Source organism: Ctenocephalides felis, unplaced genomic scaffold (genome assembly GCF_003426905.1).
Source record: "Ctenocephalides felis isolate EL2017-DRISC unplaced genomic scaffold, ASM342690v1 CF-g0.4_SCAFFOLD_00845, whole genome shotgun sequence".
Lineage (NCBI taxonomy): Eukaryota > Metazoa > Arthropoda > Insecta > Siphonaptera > Pulicidae > Ctenocephalides > Ctenocephalides felis.
Window position 1 is genome coordinate 53960546 of NW_020536999.1, and position 20163 is coordinate 53980708.

Here is a 20163-nt window from a genome sequence, read left to right on the forward strand (position 1 = left end):
TGAAAAAAATCACATAACTATATAACACCAGAATTCGCTATACTTGATAAATGGTTGAATTGAATGGTTGTTGAAGTGGATTTTATTGTCCATGTTTTATTTTATCTATTTTTGCAAGATTAATGAAATGAAGAGTTTATATTTTCTTTGATAAAGTAGAATTTAACTACATGCTTTACCATAAGGCTCCAAGTTTAAATCCCGCGTTGCGTGAATCTTGATATCAAGAAGTAATAATATTCATTTTCTAATGATAATAATATTCTCACATTTTCCAACAAAGATTAAAAATGTGTTTCGAAGTACAAATGGCCTTTTCTGGTATCATTGCGCAAAACGTAAAAATGTGGTCACAACTAGAAAGGACAACCTTTGGGCAGCCTTCTAAGTGCCAACACAAAATAATTACCAAATGCCTCCATATGTAATTGTTTAACATATATACTTGTTTTATAAATTTAAGTGAATTAATTTCCAATTGCTATTCCTATACACAATCAATGTTTCCAATTTATTTTAGCAACTGAACGATTGTGCTTTTAAAATGAAAAAGTACAAAGGTGAGCAGAAGAATAGTCGATCGTGCAGTAGTCAAAAGTTCCACATACAATTCGTACGTGATCAGATTTAGCACAAACCACTTTGTCTAATGAATACTCTATTGATCTAATTTTGTATAAATCATATATAATATTTTTAATAATGCAAAATGCAAGTCAATTCGGCTTCATTGTTTTACCTCAGTTTCATGTTGACGGTTTGAAGAATCACAAATAAGCATTATTGTTCTTGTGTATATGTTATTTGAAATTGTGCCTTGTTTTTGTCTTGTCACAAATTATATATCAACGGGATATAAATAGTATAGTTAAATGAAAATATAAGCAATTGTAGAACCTGGATAAAAAGTTTAATTTTAAACAGATAATCGAAAACATTTTGGATTTATTTTATTGTTTTTTTTATTATATTAACTTTTTATATGGGCGAATTGTACTTACATATTGTTTCAAAAATAATGTTTTTCTTTGTTTCTCTCACAAATTTCTTTCTATAAGTGTTAGTTTTTGAATTCCTTCAAAATATATACTATTTAAAGTTGCATATATATACAACTATATTATGCATGATTTATTTTTCTACTGAATCACTAATTTTAATCTGTTTATCATCTTCCTTATTATTATTTTTTAATTGTATTTGACCTCGCTTACTCTGCTCTGAGCATTTATCCACCTACATTTTATTTATTTACATTCTATAATATTTTTTATATTATATTCAATCTTATATATCCTATTCTATATTTTTGTTCTTAATTTTTTTTCTGTTAAATTCTTTTCAATTATTTTCTTTAAAATCTCTCTTCAATTCTTGCACTTTCTTTTCAAATTTCTAATTCTATTTAACTCATATCTTCTTTCTATTTTATTTCTTCATTCTCTTCTTTTAATCTCAGCAAGTTCTTATATTTTTTCTTCTTACTCCTAATACAACTCAGCTATTCGAATTTTGTAATTTATATTCTTACTCCTAATTTTCATTCAAATTCTATTTAAAAAATCCAATTCTATTTAATTTCAAATTAACTATATATATTAAGTCAATGACAAGATTTGACCCAAAGATCCCTGTCGCGTGAGTCGAAAACGCAACTAAATGAGCTATGCTCGCCATTTTCCTTATTAGATCTATTTTTAATATTTTCATTTGTTTTTGATCAGTTTTTATGATTAATAGTTTTATTTTTGCCACATTGTCCAAGTGTATATATTTTCTTCTTTAACAAAAAAGGGGTTTGACAGAAAATCACGAAATATTACGTGGGGGAGGGAGGTGTATAGTAAGATATCAAGTGTATTTATTTTTTAACAGATTTTTTAATGAAAATTCAAACATTTTCAAAAAAAATTCTAAAAAAATAGTTTTTTCACGTAACTAAAAATACACGTGATGTTTGGTGGGGGAGGAAGGGTAATTTTGAGTATCACCAAGGGAGGGGGGTCCAAAAATCCTTAAAAGCTCGCTCACGTGATTAATAGACGCCCCCTTATTTGCTGCAATATAATTTGTTGTTTTCCAATCTGAATATGTGGATTATATAGAGAGAAAACCGCAAATGTTTGTTGAATTCAAACTATATGAATATAAAATTTATGATTTTTATATTATATTTATTTATTATATGTAAAATGTAGAAATTTTTTAGCTGTTATGATAAATTTCTTACAAACTACGTTTAGTTTTTTTAAATGGAAACCAAAACAGAGTTTTCCCATCTATATGTGATAATTTTTATTGTTATAATTATTGTCATAATAAAACTTTTTTTATTGCCGGGTAAAAGCTTATTCATATAAATATTGCTAAATATATTCTAAAATAAAAACTGATGTCACTGCTGTTTGATATCAGGCTGCTCTATGCGGGGATTGCAACTAGGACCTCTGATAAGACCTAAGAGCGAGACCACCATTAAAGAAAATCGGTTTTCTTTAAATTTATTTATGGATTCACATTTGTTCATATAAAATAAATGATTTAATATTGCATTTATATAGGGACAAGCAACTCAATAGAAGTATTTCGTTCGATAATGTAAGATAATGACTTCTTCTTTACCCCAATATGGTTAAAAAATAAAATTACTTACTAATATTGCGATTTCTCGCTTCTAAATATCCTCCAAATGTTGCCTCTAAATGTAACATTTAGAGAAATATAGAATAAACATTATTCATCGAAATGTATATGCAAGAAGGAAAATTATTTATCTATATTATAGAACTCAAAACTCAATCTTATGGTTTCCAACTTTTTCAACTGTGTCAACCATTCATTCTGACCCAAGTTACACATGTTTTATTACTTCTAAAATGTATAAGATCTTTAAAGGTGAACAGCAAGTTTCTTTCATTTGCGATTTATTGACATCATTAGATTGCTTTTAACTGCAGCTTACGTGTGGGATAAATATAAATTGGTGTGCGAATATCGATAAAACGAATTAAAATTGATTAATTTATTACAGATCTAAAGCGTTAAGGTTCAAATTGGGTTATATTTAATTTAGTTATAATTAGATTAAATTAAATGTAATTGCTTATTACTTGCATTTATAGCCAAGCTTAGCATTAGGCGACCTGATTATAGGCGGATGGCATGTGCACTGCAATGGAGAAACTGCAAGCCAGAATTAAAATTAAAATCTGAATGATTTTCGATATTCAAAAAAAATTGTTTTTCGAAAAAGAAAAACAATTGTTTTGCCAACACAATCATGAAATCCAAAAATCAGATGGTGTTTTCAGAAAGGACTAAAAATTCAAATCCATTCAAATCGGATTCGTTCTCTCAAAAACTCGGTTTCTATTTTCTGTCTTTGCCAAAAAGTAATCAGCACATTTCCCTATCAATAGGAATCGATTGTTTTTTGAATTTTTCAAATCGGTTCATCTGTTGACAAAAAATTGTTTCCGCACATACATACACACACATCCATTTTTTCCGAGGAATGCCAAAATGTTCAGAAACGTCTGAAACGTGAAGATATGCAAACATTTTTATTTTCGATTTTCGGCTCATTACTATAACATACCCTACGGGAAGTTAAGAATTAATATTAAATTAAAGTATCAAGTTATCTTGTCAATTTTTTTTATTCATTCCATATTATGTAACAATAAGAGTTATTTACAGACCCTATGAGTTATATGGCTAAATTACATATAATAATAAAAAAAAAATCATAGAAAAAAAGAAAAAATAATTATAAATAAATAAATGAAAATGAATTACAAATAAAGAAAAATAAATAAATGAAAAAAATTTTAGTGATTGCTCCAATAAGCAGTTGACTATGGAAAACAGTTTTTTTTAAATTAAGTCTATAGGCAGTTTCAATCATGTCAATATTGGGTTAATTCATAAATACGTTTATACATTTTAATATAAATACATATGCTTAATAATTTTTACTAACTTGATTTTAAACGTTTTTTTTAAGTTTTATTCTTTCTTGTATGCAAAATACTTAGCTCATTTTGTTTTACTCTGTCTAACATTATTAATAATTTGCTTAAAATTATTATTAATTATCTATTAGATGAGGTAATAAAAATCTGGACGACCTTTAAGACCAAACAAATAATTAAATTATTATTAAAAAAATATTTATTTACGTAATATAAATATTTTATTATTATAGCAAAAATCTCGAATACAGTTGAAACAAAAAAATATTTTAATTAATATCGAGTTTTCTATAAACCAAACGGTACAAAGAAAGAACTAAAATTCTCATGTTTAATACTTATTATAAAATTATTATTATACAAATGCTATAAAATTTTTATTATATTTATATATATGCATATAACATATTTGTAATATATATTTAATTTATATTGAAATATATTTTATAATTGAATCGAATAACATATTTCTAATATATATTGAATTTATATTGAAATATATTTTATAATTGAATCATATCATTATATTACCATTTGGCAGTTCACTTCTTGTCTTCATATAACTTCTAAATCGCCTAGTAATAAATCAATAGTAAATGATTCATAAAAATTGTTCAGTTCATATTTAAAAAAGCCACTTGTTTTTTCCGAAACTTAAATAGCAACATTAAATCATCTGTATTTATCTTCATAATATGTGTTAATTATTTTGTTGACGCATGTTAAATAATGAGGTGTATTTTTAACGCACTTGTTAATTTCATTTATATATGACAAAGAAAAGGAATATATTGTTTTAATACAAAAGTGTTAAAACACTGCAACAATTGATAAAAGATAAATATTTGCATATATATAGTTATAAATGTACACCTTTTTATCTGCGTTTATAATATTAAATATCTTATTTTGGACATTTTTATTATCACTTGTAATTTTAGTAAGAACTACTAATAGTTTATGGTCTTAATCATTTAAGTTTTACTTCACGTACCTTTTTTCTATTCATTTTTCAGATAATTTTATAATTACATTTGAGTATGACTGGATCGATTTATTGAAAATTTGCAAAACTACAGTTGTGTTTTATGTTTTCCAATCCCATCTTTTGCATTTAAATAGATTGTAAATGAATTCTGGGGTCAGAGTGAGTAATTCCTCTTTAAAATGTAATTTATTCCGTAACATTTAAAAAGCATTTAACTTTGACTGATATGAACTATTATGAATACAAAATTATCATAAATCTGATGGATTGTCATGAATAAAAAATGAATTATACATGAGTAAATAGGCAAAATATTATTTGTCATTTTATATATAAAAGGAATATATTTTATATATACATATACATATTTTTATATATGCACTAGAGGTGGGTCGTTGACGGTTTTGCCGTCAACGAAACGAAACGGTTATCGGGGTTTCGTCAACTAGTTAAATAACTAGTTATTTTTCAACTATAGTTATTTTTAACGATTCAACGTTGGCAACGTTAAGAAACTGATAGTTGAAATAACTGTTCCATTGAAAGTTGGTAATATGAAGTTTGTTCTTATAAAAGTCAAGTTGACGTTGGATTTGATGAATAAAAAGAAATAAATGTGAATTGTCACATTTATTACACACACACACACACATATATATATATATATATATATATATATATATAATAAATAAAGGTTTAATTCAAAAAACTTAAATATTTTCATTATAGCAAAGCCATATACTAAAACATCGAATTTACATGTTATATAAAAATAGCAATATAAAAATGTATAGTTATATAAAATGTTATGAAAAATAAAAAATCAATTTTCAGGTTTAGTTTAAAAAAATTATTACAAGACAAATGCTATGAGATTTTTATGAAAAATATTAACCATTGAAAACTATAATAAATGTAACTGATTTTCTAAAATTAAACGATTTGGCGCGTGTCACAAGTTTCTTTTAAGATGTACATGAACATTTGCAATATTATAAAAGCAGTAGCCTAACAATAAGCGATTTTCATAGTATTAGTTGATCCTTTCCGACGCAGGTACCTGCCTACGTTCGTTTTCGACAACAAACGAATTCCTATATCGTTGAAAAAACTAACTGGCCGCCATGTTTTCAACTGCTTCGAAACCAGTTGATTTTCAACTAGTTATTTCGTTGCGACGAAACGGTTAGTTAGTTAACGAAGAAGAAACGGTTGAAAATAACCGTTCGTTGTTTCAACGCCCATCACTAATATACACCTACATATTTAGGTAGTGGAAGATATATACATACAAAAAAAATTTAGCATCCATAAAGGGTAGAGCGGGGCTTAATGGTCCGCGGGTAGAAGGCACTATCAGCTTTATCTCAAAAACAAGTAAAATATAGAATTTTTTAACAAAACCATTTTAAAGTAGATGCATTACATGTATAACTAACAATCTACTTAATTTTTACAACGTCGCTATCAGGAGATAAACGGCCATTTTCAAAAAGAAAGTATTTTTTTCCTTTGTCAATCTTTTTGGTTTTGTGCACTGTTTTACAACTTTAGTTTACAACACTTGAATTTAAATTTTTGAGTATACTCCATTAAATTGTTTTATAAGATGTATCGTTATTTTTAAGTTATTTTATATAACCTTTATAAAGGCTTATTATGTGAGTAGTGTAAAAGGGACCAACTAAATCTTCACACTTGCAAAGTTGTAAACGACAGGAAAATACTAAATAAAAAGGCAATTTTACAATAAATAAATTAAATTATAAGTATTCTAACTTAGCAAATGAATGTTTCTGACCACATACCAGATCAAGGTTTTATACAATGTGATCTTTGTAAAAAATGTGCCTAAGAAATTTGTAATTTGCATTAGTTGAATAATGCTCCTATGATCCCGTAAAGTTACTTAAAATTAAAAATTTGTTATTGACAAATTTTAGAAAAATAGTAAAGAGTGCGCGCAAAACTTTTATACTATTGTGCGAGATGGCATTTAAGTTAAAAATAAATACATCATAAAACAATTTTGAATAATGTTTATTAGTAATATTGTAACACTCGTGATGCACACATTTATTAATTTCACCCATTATGCATATTTATATAAAAATAAATTATAAATTATATATTCATATTAGCATTAAAAATATTTATAATATTTGAAAACAATAATGTAATTAAAGTCATACCTACTTCAAATATGATATGATTGATTTTTCATTGTAATTAGCATTTAGAACTTGAACCTTTATTAGACAAAATGAAGGAATTACTGATTAATAAATTCTATAATAATCGTTCACACAGTGGATTATGTTAAACAACGCCTGAAGAAATATTGTTTTCACAATTTCACTCATCGTGTAATTATGTTTGAAGAACTTCATGTAACAAAATTAACATGCATTCATTGACTGCATGTATTTTATTTTACTTCATTGCTGACGATACAATCTCATTCTTTGAGCAGCTGTAATATCTGTCTTGCCTATAAAAATATTTTTATTTCGAATAACTTCAAAGATTTATAAAAACTACGAATAATATAGAAATTATATCAATAAACTTACGTTTCGTAGACGGCGCAAATGTTTCATTTGTTTTATTGTTTTCATTATAATTATTTACGGGGTACAGTGTAAAATATTATTCTGATTCAGGTATTTTTTATTAAATCGAGATTTGTACTACGATGTAACCTCAAAACTAATGACATTCCAATTTCTTTCTTGTATCCTTAGTTGCATTTGTACTGCTTTACTCCCTAGTCGCGCCTAAAGAAGTTTTACTTCAAAAATATAATTCTATAATTATGAATTAACTGGGAATTCTACTGAACATACTGCAAGTCAATTTGGACCTTTGTGCCCCGCCTTTCCCCAATAGAAAGAAAATTAAATTTTAAAATTTGCTCATGGACTTTCCTACTTTTTATCCAATCTGACCATGGATAAAACTACAAATATTAAACATCCATTGAAGAAATGTTAGTTTTTTTTATATTAATTGAATGGTTGTCTTTATATACAAACACAACAGAATCTCGTTAAGACGATTATGCTTAAAGAATCTCTCCCATAATCCGCCATTTTACGCCCGTAGCTGCACTTTGAAACCTAATTTTTCTATAGGGGCATATATGTATATATATATATATATATATATATATATTTATATATATATATATATATCAGTGTTTGTGCTTCATATGAATCTTTCGTGCGTGTAGGCGTACCTGCGTGCATGTTTAAATGAGTTAAACTATTATAAACTTCCTGAACTGAAGAAGTTAATTCGATATCATATCTTTGTTATAATTTATTCGTTTAGTACACTACGTCGAACTTTCATCGCAGATAACAAAGAATTTATAACTACCTACTAAATTTCACAAATATTATTAGTTATACGTGAGAACATATCGGCGATAAAATTTTAGTTGATAATAGACATGATAGGTAGCCACAACACGGATAGGTAGATAACATTTTTTTTATTTGATTCAATTTTCAATGTATCTATATTACTGAAAAATTACAAAACACATGAAGACAAAATATTATCTACCGATTCGATAATAACATTATAATTAAACTTTTCGAGATAATGAAAGATAATGATAATCCTTTGATCCAATATCAAAAAATAACATATGTACGTCTTTATTTCCAATATAATTTAAAATCCGTCTTCTACTGGACATCCAGAAATTAGAATGATACATTTATAAATATGGTAGATAATAGATTATAAATCGATTAAAGATCTTAGAGTAGAATAGCAAGAAGATCATAAACCTATGTAAAAACTAACTGATCATAATTATTAGGTTAATTCAAGTCCCTTTAAGTTTATATTACATAATTCTAAAGGTTGGTGTAATAGAGTTATAGTATTAAGAATACTCAAATGTATGTAATTTAATGAAACGCAGTTTAGAGAAATAACTAATATTAATTACTTATCATAAAAATATGCTTTTACCTATTTATTTAATTACTACAATTTTTTAGTACTACATATACAAGCTTCAAATTATATTATATAGTTATCTTGAATTGTTTATAACTGTATCAATGATATATATTCTAGTCTATCTATAAAGGTTGCTTCTTTGATACAAATATTTTTGTTTTATAAATCATTTCAAAAAAATTGTTTGTCATAGCTATATTTCTGTTTAAGAACTTGGCCTTTAATTTGAGGCATATCGACATTATGTTCACATCAGAAAGTCAAATAACACATATTAAAAGACACTACTCTAATTGATTTTAGTATTTTATTTACTTCAGAAGCTTCAGAATTTAACTCTGATAAAATTTATTTTTTCAATAGGAAATCAATGCCATTGACTCAATCAATTCACGACTACTTAAATGCTAAATATCAGGATACTAAACTGGCTAATCAATTGTCGAAAATAGAAATAGGGTAGGGCGGGCACAAAGGTCCAATTTGAGTTTAAGCAATTATATTAATATTAATAAATCAAACCAATTATATCACAACAAATAACATATATTAAACGAATCATGTGACTTTGTTCAGTAAAACAACCAGTTATACTTTATCATTGTAAAAATATGTTTTTTCTCAGTTTTTCAAAAATTTGGAATCTGGACCTTTTTATCCCATAGGCGGGGTAAATTAAGACGGCCAAGGGACAAACAAGTGCAATGTCTAATTTTAATGTTAAAGTCAGTGATTTTAAACTTTTTTATTTGATTTTTTTTTAATTTTTATTCTTTTTCCAGGATAAAGGTTCAGTTGGTTTACTTTAACCCACCTAGGTGTAAGCTTTTATAGAAGTTATATAAGAAAAACTGTTGAATCTAACTTAAAATTAGCAATACATATTATAAAACATTTAAATGACGTATACTTGAAAAATATCTTAAAGTCTAGTAAAATAAACCACGGCACAACCGAAGAAAATACTTTTGTTATGGAGTTTTAAACATTGTCGTTTATCTCCTGATAGCAATACAGGATCCTGATCACAGTAAGAATCAAGGTGATGGTTGGTTGTCTTTTTTCCTCTACTTTAAAAATATTATTGTTAAATTTTTTTTTAACTTTACTGGTTTCTGAGATTTCAGTGGTGGACCTTTTTACTCACAGACCTTTAAACTCCGCTCTACCCTAAATCATGAATAACGCAATATTGTTAGGAAAGGTTGTTTTGTTAAATTAATCAGAAAGAGTTTGGACATCTGTAGATACCAACCGTCACTTGTAGATAGGAAATCTTTGTTCAAAAACAATTAAAATTAAAATACACATGTTCAGTTTCTATACAGTTTCGAACTGAAATTGAATAGATGTTAATTTCTAAGAAAAACTTGTGTATGTGCATGTATTTTGCAAAAAATATAAAAATAATAAAGCATTTCTGAAAGTTAATTTGAAATATTTTTAGCTTAGACCCATAGATAAAAAAAGAGTATATGTTTTTAGACCAATATAGAGTTTGAGTTTCTAAACAATTCTTGGAACGATGAGCGCCATGTATTGAGACAAAGTATTAATTACATCGCTGTATACTAATAATAATATTGTATTATTATTGTGTCTGGTGATTTTAGTATTTTTTCTTAGCATTTGTTTTATAAATTTGCCATGTGTTGGTGAACAAAAGTATTATTCTAAAACTTGATTACCCATGTGAAATATGACGCATGAGCGAATTTTAATGACAATGCCGGTTTCATGTAATTGCATGTACACACCTTTATCGATATACACATGAGTATATATATATATATATATATATATATATTCTATGTGTATATGCAGCGGTTTTATTTGTTGAACATATTTACACTACCTATCAAATTTAGAAGCGAGGTATATAATATATATTGAATAACTTTAGGGGTTTTCAATACTCATGAATGTAATATAGAGTGTTCTGTGGGTCGACAACCTTTGAGAATTTTTCATATTTGAAAGTTAAATGATGTTTCAATATGTATATAATAATTCTGTTTTAATTGGACCCTTTTGATCTTCTAGCCATAATAAAATACATTATTAAAAAAAAATTAGTACATGAATATAAATATAAAATATTAATACTAATGGTACAAACTCTAATTTTAATTCATGCTTTGTATATTTGTTCTTCTTATACGTATTTCTGCTGAACATGGCAAAACACCTTCCCAAAATGTATGATTTGTATATTCTAAGATGGTTGGAAATTTTCAGATTTCAATTATTATAAAAGAGTATCAATTTTTAAATTTGGTGTTGATTACCACGTTTTTACTGTGAGTAAATACTGAACGAAAAACCTATTTTATTCGGTTCGGTTTTATTTAACTAAATACATTTGGAAAAAGCTTCATTTAGTTTTTAAACTTTTATAACTGATCATAGAGTTTTAATTTTTATTTTTTAATCATCATGTTCATTACGTTTGAGTATATTTCTTGGTTTTAACCACTGTGTAATGATATCCTTTACAATTAAATTTTTCTACTGAATGATTGTTTCGATGTAGATCAGAAAAAAAATTGAATTCATGTGAATCTTAACTAACTCAACTATATACGCAGGGCCGGATTTAAATTTTTGCTCGAGGGCACTAACAAAAATGAGCCCTATCACTAAAATTTTGCTGCCCCATCATTTATCAATTAAAGTTTGTTTTCAAAAAAAAACATGATAAATATTCGATTAGTCAGAGAAACTACATAAATTTGATAGTTCTTAAAAATCAAAATATTATTTTTTTAAATATTTATGGAAATAAATTAATTAAACTATTTTGATAGTTAGTAAAAATCATTTGCTGCCCTAGAAAATTTGCCGTCCTGGGCACTAGCCCCGATGCTCTACTCTCTACTGTATATATGAAATATAATATCTAAAAATTTTTAAGTTTCAACTATTAAATCCCATGCTCACTATTCTTAGCATTTAAGAGCTATTACAATATTACATCAAGTATCTTACATCATAAATTTTTATTACGTTTGACATTATCAAGTTTATATCTGAAGACAATTAGTCAATTAATCATTATTGCAGAGTAATCAGTAATCTTCTGATGGAAACCGCCCATGAATCCTATCCTATCGCTCGGCTTTGATCTATTTTCAGAATAGGTGTGTTTCAAGTAATCAAATACAATATGGAAATTATCGTGCACATAAATCAAGGCGATAAGCCTGAGATGAAAATTTGATGTAATTTATAATGATTTTGAAACTAGCAACGCCGAGAGTGAAATTAAGTAAAATATGGATATAATATAGGGTAGAGCGGGGCTTGAAAGACCGCGGGTAAAAAATTCCACTACCCAGATCATAGAAACAAGAAAAGTTTTTTAACAACAATATTTTAAAGAGGAGGGCAAAAGATTTGTAACCAGCCACTGCCTGATATCCGGCGACTTTGCTACCACAAGATAAACGGCCACATTTTGAATTTTGTAACGAAAGTTTTTTTCGTTTTTGAGCACGGTTATTTAGTTTAAGATACCTGAATTTAATTTTTAAGTATATTTCCGTTTTGGAATTGAATTCTACGGTTTTATTGCTATAACCTCCATAATAGCTTAAGCTAGTATATTATTATAGAGGACTTGTAATTACAAGTGGTTGGCGTAGTACTTATTTATACTGGCAAAGTGTAAACAATAAGATACTGATAATTAAAAATGTATAATAAGTTGAAAAAACAATTTTGCAAGAGTAAAATTAACTTAATAGTTATTTCGACTTTGATGATGAATTCTTTTGACAAAGATTTATAAGGTTGGATCTTTATAAAAAATGAACCTATAAAATATGTATTTCAATCAGAAGTTGAATTCACTTTATTTGCATTAATTGTATTTTAATATACATAAGTCTGATTATGATAAGTTATACAGAAATACCTACCAAAGCAAGATTTATTATAGTAGTAAGAGTTGATAAGTCTTTTCATTTATTATGTTTAAAATTACATATTCAAATTATGGCTTTTAACTTTGTTATTCAACCTAATAATTTAACAGCTTTGCGTCGATTAAATAATGTAATATTATTCCATAAAGCCTCTTCTAAATTAAAATAAAATGGTAATTTTTTGCATCGTGTCTGTCCTTTTACCCCGCCTATTGGGTAAAAAGAACCAGGTGACAAATTTTCGAAAAATAGTTTTGCAAATAAAACATAGTTCTATAATGACGATTAGCTGGGAATTTTACTGAACGTAGTTTTTTTTTTTTTTTTAATTTATTTGAACAGCGACCGGAGCTTATGGGTTCTATGAGCTGTTGTGATGAATCTCTTACAAACTACGTTTATTTTTATTATAGATAGCAACCCAAACAGTTGTCTCATCTCTATGTGCTGAATTTTTATTATTACAATTGTTGTAATAGTGATGACTTTTTATTAGTGCAGCAATGCCGTATTAGGGCTATTTTCACTTGGAAACATATTGCTATCTATATTTCCAAGTGAAAATTGTTGTCACTGCTGCCTGACAATAGGCTGCTCGAAGTGGGTATCGAACCCGGGACCCCTGATCCAAGTCCAGTCGTTCTAGCCACTCACCTACGAACGAGTCCAAACGTAGTTAGATAGTTGTTTATTTGATATGTGTTATTTGTTTTGATGTAGTTGGTTAGATTTCCACAATATAAATGCTCAAAGTTAAAATGGACCTTTGTACCCCGCCCTAGGCAATTGTGATGTACGTTTAAGCTCTAAGCCTAAATATTACGCACCGAGAAGAGTTTAAATACTATTTAAATAAATAGTATTATGGGCCCAGAAGTGGCGTAATTGTTATTCTGTAAAAATATTTATTATCATTATTGTTTTAGTTGATTTTCTCATTAAAAACAATTTAGAGTAAAGTTACGGAACGAAATAAATTATATAAATTATATCTGTGATTGTTACTTTGAAAGATCAACTTATCCTGGTGTTCAAAACCTTGGTTAGCGAAACCAGTACTAGATATTCATTCACTGAGTTATAACTGTTGCATTTAAAATTTAAAAAGTCAATTTTGAATTATTCGAGAAAAAGGTAAAAGATACAGGCAAATCAAAGAAACAAAGTAAATCAATAAGAAACCTCCGAAATGACTTGATAAACATAATATCTTGAATTCGGTTTGGAACCATTCGTGATACATCTATCTACAGAGAAAATTATACCAAGAACAAGTATTGACACAAAAAAATGTGTAATATTATTTGCAAAATATTAAGGTATATTCCATATATATTTTCAAGTTATCTAACTTATTCGACTATATATGATCTCATATGTGTTATGAATGCAGCATTATAATAAGAACTTGCTTCTAATTTAGATAAATAGTGTGGAGTGGTCCCACATATAAAAATCAAGACACTATAAATGAAAAATAAAGTTTATTACAAAATTATAATAATTTACAAAATCTTCTTGGTTGAATGCCGGTATTCTTGGTATTCCTTGGTTGGACTTCGTAGTTTATCTAGGTGTTGCCTGCTCGACCAGTAGAAGAGAAAAGAGATCGAGGATGGTAGCTGCTTTGGTTATATACCTGGAAGCCTGACCCCCTCCACACATTAGGGTCCCTAATAGTGTGGAGGCTAGTGTAGCTCTTTACTACTATTTTTCAATAGTAGGAGAGCTAGTGTCGCTGCAATACCCCCCTGGCGAGTCAATAAAATTGTATTAATTTTATTGGATGCGAGGACGAACTACCCGTCCAAACCGTGTTTTATATTGATTGGAGGTATGTTCAGTAGCTCTGGATGGAGTTGGACTCGTACTTTGGTCGTCTTCTGTGGTAAAAGCGGGCTTGACACGATCGATGGATACTCTTACATTGCGTTCTCCAATTTTAATTTTCAATGTTTTGGAGTTTCGATCTATGACTTCATACGGACCTCTGTATGGACAAGAAAGCGCTGGTCGCAGAGCGTCTTCCCTAAGGAATACAAATTTTGCATTACTTAGTTCTTTATGTACAAAAGTCTTTTTCGATCCATGTGCAGATGTAGGAGTTGGATGTATTGTTTCGAAATGTCGATGTAGATTTCTCAATAAATCTATTGTTGGTATCTCCTTGCGTGTGCTGATTAAAAATTCGCCAGGTAGACGAAGCGGCTCTCCATATACTAATTCGGCGCTGCTGCTTTTAATGTCTTCTTTAACAGAAGCTCGAATTCCTAATAAAATAATTGGTAGAGAATCCATCCATGACGGGTCTGCATGGCACATGAGGGCTGTTTTCAGTGGCCTGTGAGCATTTTCAATCAATCCATTCGATTGCGGGTGATATGCTGTAGTAGGAATGTGGGAAATTCCTAGTAGTTTGGTTACTCCTTGAAAAACAGCTGAACAGAATTGCCGTCCTTGGTCGCTAGTTACTTGAGAAGGAACACCAAAGCGTGAAATCCAAGAATACAAGAAAGCCCAGGTTACACTTTCTGCGGTAATATCTGATAGAGGAAAAACTTCAAGCCAGCGTGTGTAACGGTCTATAGCGGTGAATAGGTATTTGAAGCCTTTTGATTGTGGAAGTGGTCCGACAATGTCAATGTGAACATGCAGAAATCTGGCGGGTGGCACTTTGAACTCTCCAAGTGGTGTGACTATATGCCGACCAATTTTGGAGCGTTGACATGAGATGCAGCTTCGAGCCCAGGTTCTACAATCCTTGCGAATGCCAGGCCAAACAAATCTACCCGTGATGAGTTTAGTTGTGGTTTTTATACCTGGATGAGATAGATTGTGCAGAGTATTAAAAATATGTCGTCTATGTTCAGCAGGAACATAAGGACGTAATCGATTTTGAGATATGTCGCAATATAATTGTTCTTTGGTTCCTGGAATAGCGATGCGTTTCAGGTTGAGAGCAGTATCTGATTTTAAGAGCGTTACCAATTCTTCATCTTCGTCTTGCGATTTAGCAATAACGGAGTGATCCAAAGGCGATGTTATGGCTTCTGCTCTTGAGAAAGCGTCGGCTACAATGTTTTGTTGTCCACTAACATAGCGAACATCTGTTGTAAACTGCGACAGAAAACTTAATTGATTTAATTGTATTGGCGGCAGCTTGTCCTTTCGCTGGGAAAAGGCGTGAATTAAAGGTTTGTGGTCAGTAAACCAAATGAAATGTCTCCCTTCCAGTAAGCTTCGAAAATGTTGCACTGCTTCGTATCCAGCCAAAAGTTCTCGATAATATGCTGGCCAAAGTTGTTGTTTCTCAGATAGTTTTTTTGAAAAGAAGCCCAAAGGTTGCCAAGTGCCATTGATGTACTGCTGTAATACTGCACCGATAGAATGGTTGGATACATCGCTAAATAATGCTGTTTGAGCATTTGGAACTGGGTGTGCTAGTAATGTTGCTTTAGCCAATTCTTTCTTACATGTCTCGAAGTTATCTTGAAGCTGTGGGGTCCAAGAAATTGGTTGTGATCCAGATTTGGTAGATCCTGAGAGCAGCTTGTGTAGCGGAGCAAGAAATTCAGCTATGTGACGAATAAACCTTCGATAGTAATTAATCATTCCTATGAAGCGTCGCAGCTTTGAGTAGGTTGCCGGTAGCGGATATTCTTGGAGATCGTTGATACGGTCTTGTGGTGGCAAAGTTCCATCTTTAGAAATTTCATAACCAAGAAATGTAACTTTGGGTGCACCTAATACGCATTTCGCTGGATTAATGACAACGCCGTGGTCTTTCAGGCGTTCAAATAATTGGCGGAGATGATCTTGGTGTTCTTCTAGCGATGTAGATGATATAAGAATATCATCTAGGTATGCGTAACAAAAATCCAGACCTTGTGTAACCTCATCTATAAATCGCTGAAATGTTTGTGCTGCATTCCTTAGTCCAAAAGTCATATACGGGAACTCAAACAGCCCAAATGGTGTTATTATTGCTGTTTTTGCAATATCATCAGGATGGACTGGAATTTGCTTAAAGGCTTTCACTAAGTCGATCACTGAAAATATAGTACATCCTGCTAAATTATGGGCGTAGTCCGCAATATGACGAACAGGATATTTGTCTGGAATTGTTCGTGAGTTGAGTAGCCGATAATCTCCGCATGGACGCCACGTCGAATCCTTTTTCTGTGCCAGATGTAGAGGTGAAGACCAAGAACTATCGGAGGGTCTTGCAATGCCTAATTCTACCATATTCTTAAATTCTTCTTTGGCTACTCGAAGTAAATCTGGCTTGAGGCGCCGTGGTCTAGAAGAAACTGGAGGTCCTGGAGTGGTTCTGATATAATGAAATGTTTTGTGTTTGCTTTCTTGACACAAGCCTGATGGTCTGGTGATGGATGGAAAATCAGCTAATAATTTATTGTAAGCACTATCTCCAAATATAGACTTGACACTTTGTATCCGAGAGAATGTGACACATCCTGGAGATGACAGTGATGTCAGGTTGTCATGTAGACGAGAATTCTTTATATCGATAATGATATTGTAGTACGCCAAAAAGTCTGCTCCAAGTATAGGCATTGTTACGTCTGCTACGATGAATCTCCAAGTAAAATTTCTTCTTAGTCCAAAATCTAATTGTAAAATAATATCCCCGTACGTGCGTATGTTGGTTCCATTGGCTGCAGACAAAGTATAGTTTAGTTGAGGATTAGGTTTAGCAGTTAAGCGCCTTGGATACACGCAAACGTCTGAACCTGTGTCGACCAAAAACTGTACCTTAGTTCTGCGATCACTTATGAAGAGGCGACGGCTTGATGAAGAGCAAGGATAGGTCGCCATCACTCCTTGCCGTTGGAGTTTTCCTCTCTGAACGAACAATGACTCTCGCATTTTCTTGCCTTCTTTCCGAATTTGGCGTGGTACCAACAGAATGTTTTTCGGTTGCGCGATCTAGAAGTACTTCTCGGCCTGAAGAAGTGGTTAGACCTGTCTTGTCGAAATGGGCTACAGTTTCTATGTGCTGATAGGTTGAGTCTGCTACGATAGGTTAACTTGGCTAATTGCTCTGTAAGATCTTCCACACGCTGTGTTAGTTGATCATTTTTATCAATTAGTTTTTGTATGATGTCTTGCTGTTGGTTGTTACTAGTTGCTGCGACTACTGGTGGTTGTGCAATCTCACATATTTTGTCGGCGAGCGATGCAAGTTCTTCTAGGTCTCCATTGATCTGGGTTTGCAGTATTTGTTGAGTCTGTGCCGGTAGTCGTTGAATCCAGATTTCTCGTAGGAGTGAATTGTCGACTGTAGTTGTTCCGACCAATGAACGAAGGTGACGTAGGAACTGAGAAGGACTTCGATCACCAAGTTCTTCTTGCAAAAGTAATTGTCTTATCCTTTGCCGTTCGGAAATTGATAGCCTTTTGATTAATTCCTCCTTTAGTTTTATGTATTTGTTCTCTGCAGGCGGAGAATTTATCACGTCCTCTATCTGGAGTAAATATTTGCAATCTAGGTGAGCTATTACAAATTCATATTTAGCCAGGTCATTGATGATGCGGCATCGAGAAAATATTGCTTCGGCAATTGTGAACCACAATGTCGGTTTCTCACTTAAAAATGGCGGTAGATGCGGAGTGCGTGAGATTGCATCCAGTTCCCCTTTAGTGTCCTGCATGTCTTTATTCATTGTTTTTTATTGTCTTCTGTACGGATAGTGCTCTATAGTAATTCAGCTCACACCAATTATGTGGTCCAATTCAGCGTCGGGGTCACCAATTATGTGGAGTGGTCCCACATATAAAAATCAAGACACTATAAATGAAAAATAAAGTTTATTACAAAATTATAATAATTTACAAAATCTTCTTGGTTGAATGCCGGTATTCTTGGTATTCCTTGGTTGGACTCCGTAGTTTATCTAGGTGTTGCCTGCTCGACCAGTAGAAGAGAAAAGAGATCGAGGATGGTAGCTGCTTTGGTTATATACCTGGAAGCCTGACCCCCTCCACACATTAGGGTCCCTAATAGTGTGGAGGCTAGTGTAGCTCTTTACTACTATTTTTCAATAGTAGGAGAGCTAGTGTCGCTGCAATAGTAATAGTTATGTGACTCTAATAAATCTCAATGTTCAACAGGTCCTGCCTTCTTGATTTGTCCCGTTTCCGAACTTCTGCCCACGGACATGCGGAGTTTGGGGGCCTCAACCGCGTTGTTATGGTCAGGAAGCTGGAGGAGAGGACATTCAAAGCGAAAAATGGACAGGTGAGAGTATAAAGTATATATATAATATGTGTGTATGTGTATATGGGGTAGAGCGAGGCTTGAAGTTCCGCGGGTAAAAAGGTTCACCACCAATATCTCAAACACAAGTAAAGTAAAAAAATTTTAACAACAATATTTGAAAGTAGACGGACAAAGATGTATATCCAGCCATCACCTTGATTTCATAATTAGATTTTTAGTTGTGACCATTTGTTGCTTAGTTTACGAAACCTTAATATTTAAACGTTTAGTAAACCTTAGTTTTTGAACGTTATTTAATTGTTTTATTAGATGAATTGCTAATTTTGAGTTGGTTTCAACAGTTTTTATTATATAAACTATATAAAATGTTACTTGTGGATGAGTGGGGTAAAAAAGACCAACTGAATCTTCATCCAGAAAAAAAGCGTAAACAATATAAAGTAGTAAATAAAAAAGTAATTTAAATTTAAGAAAACAATTTTACAAATGATGAATTAAATAAATAGTAGTTCCAACTCTGCTGATGAATATTTCTGGCAAAATACCAGATGAAGGTGATGTTCCGTGTTATCTCTGTAAAAACTGCACCCATGAAATTTATATTTGGTTGAATAATGTAGCTATTTGTTCGTAATTTACCTTCAAAATGGAAAATAAGACATTGGACCTAGTGCCTCCTGGCCGTTCAGTAAGAAGGATTTCGCGACAAATTTTTGAGAAAAAGTAAAAAACACATTTCTACAATGATAAATTATCTGTGAGTTTCACTGAATATAGTCAGATAATTGTTTGTTTGATATGTATTATTTGTTGTGATATAGTTGGTTTGGTTTTCACAATATAATTGCTCAAGGTCAAGTTGGACCTTTATGCTCCGCCCTACGCTAAATATATAGATATATGTTAAAAGTGTTTAAATATGTATTTAAAGTAGTTTAAGTATATTAGATACATAATGACTCAATCCTTTTTATTTGATGTTAATCCTGTCAAGATTTTACTCATATATGAATAGAGGAGCTAAGGGCTTGTTGTAACAGATTTTTTTTAATTAAT

The 20163-nt window shown here is 30.6% G+C and overlaps 1 protein-coding gene across 1 annotated transcript in view; it reads left to right on the forward strand.

The window, feature by feature from the left end:
- LOC113385595 overlaps positions 1-20163 on the forward strand; it is a 41684-nt gene that overhangs the window by 16223 nt on the left and 5298 nt on the right. Inside the window, exon 2 of the mRNA XM_026623448.1 lies at positions 18999-19125. Coding sequence (XP_026479233.1) covers positions 18999-19125 — 127 coding nt within the window. The remainder of the gene's footprint in view (positions 1-18998; positions 19126-20163) is intronic.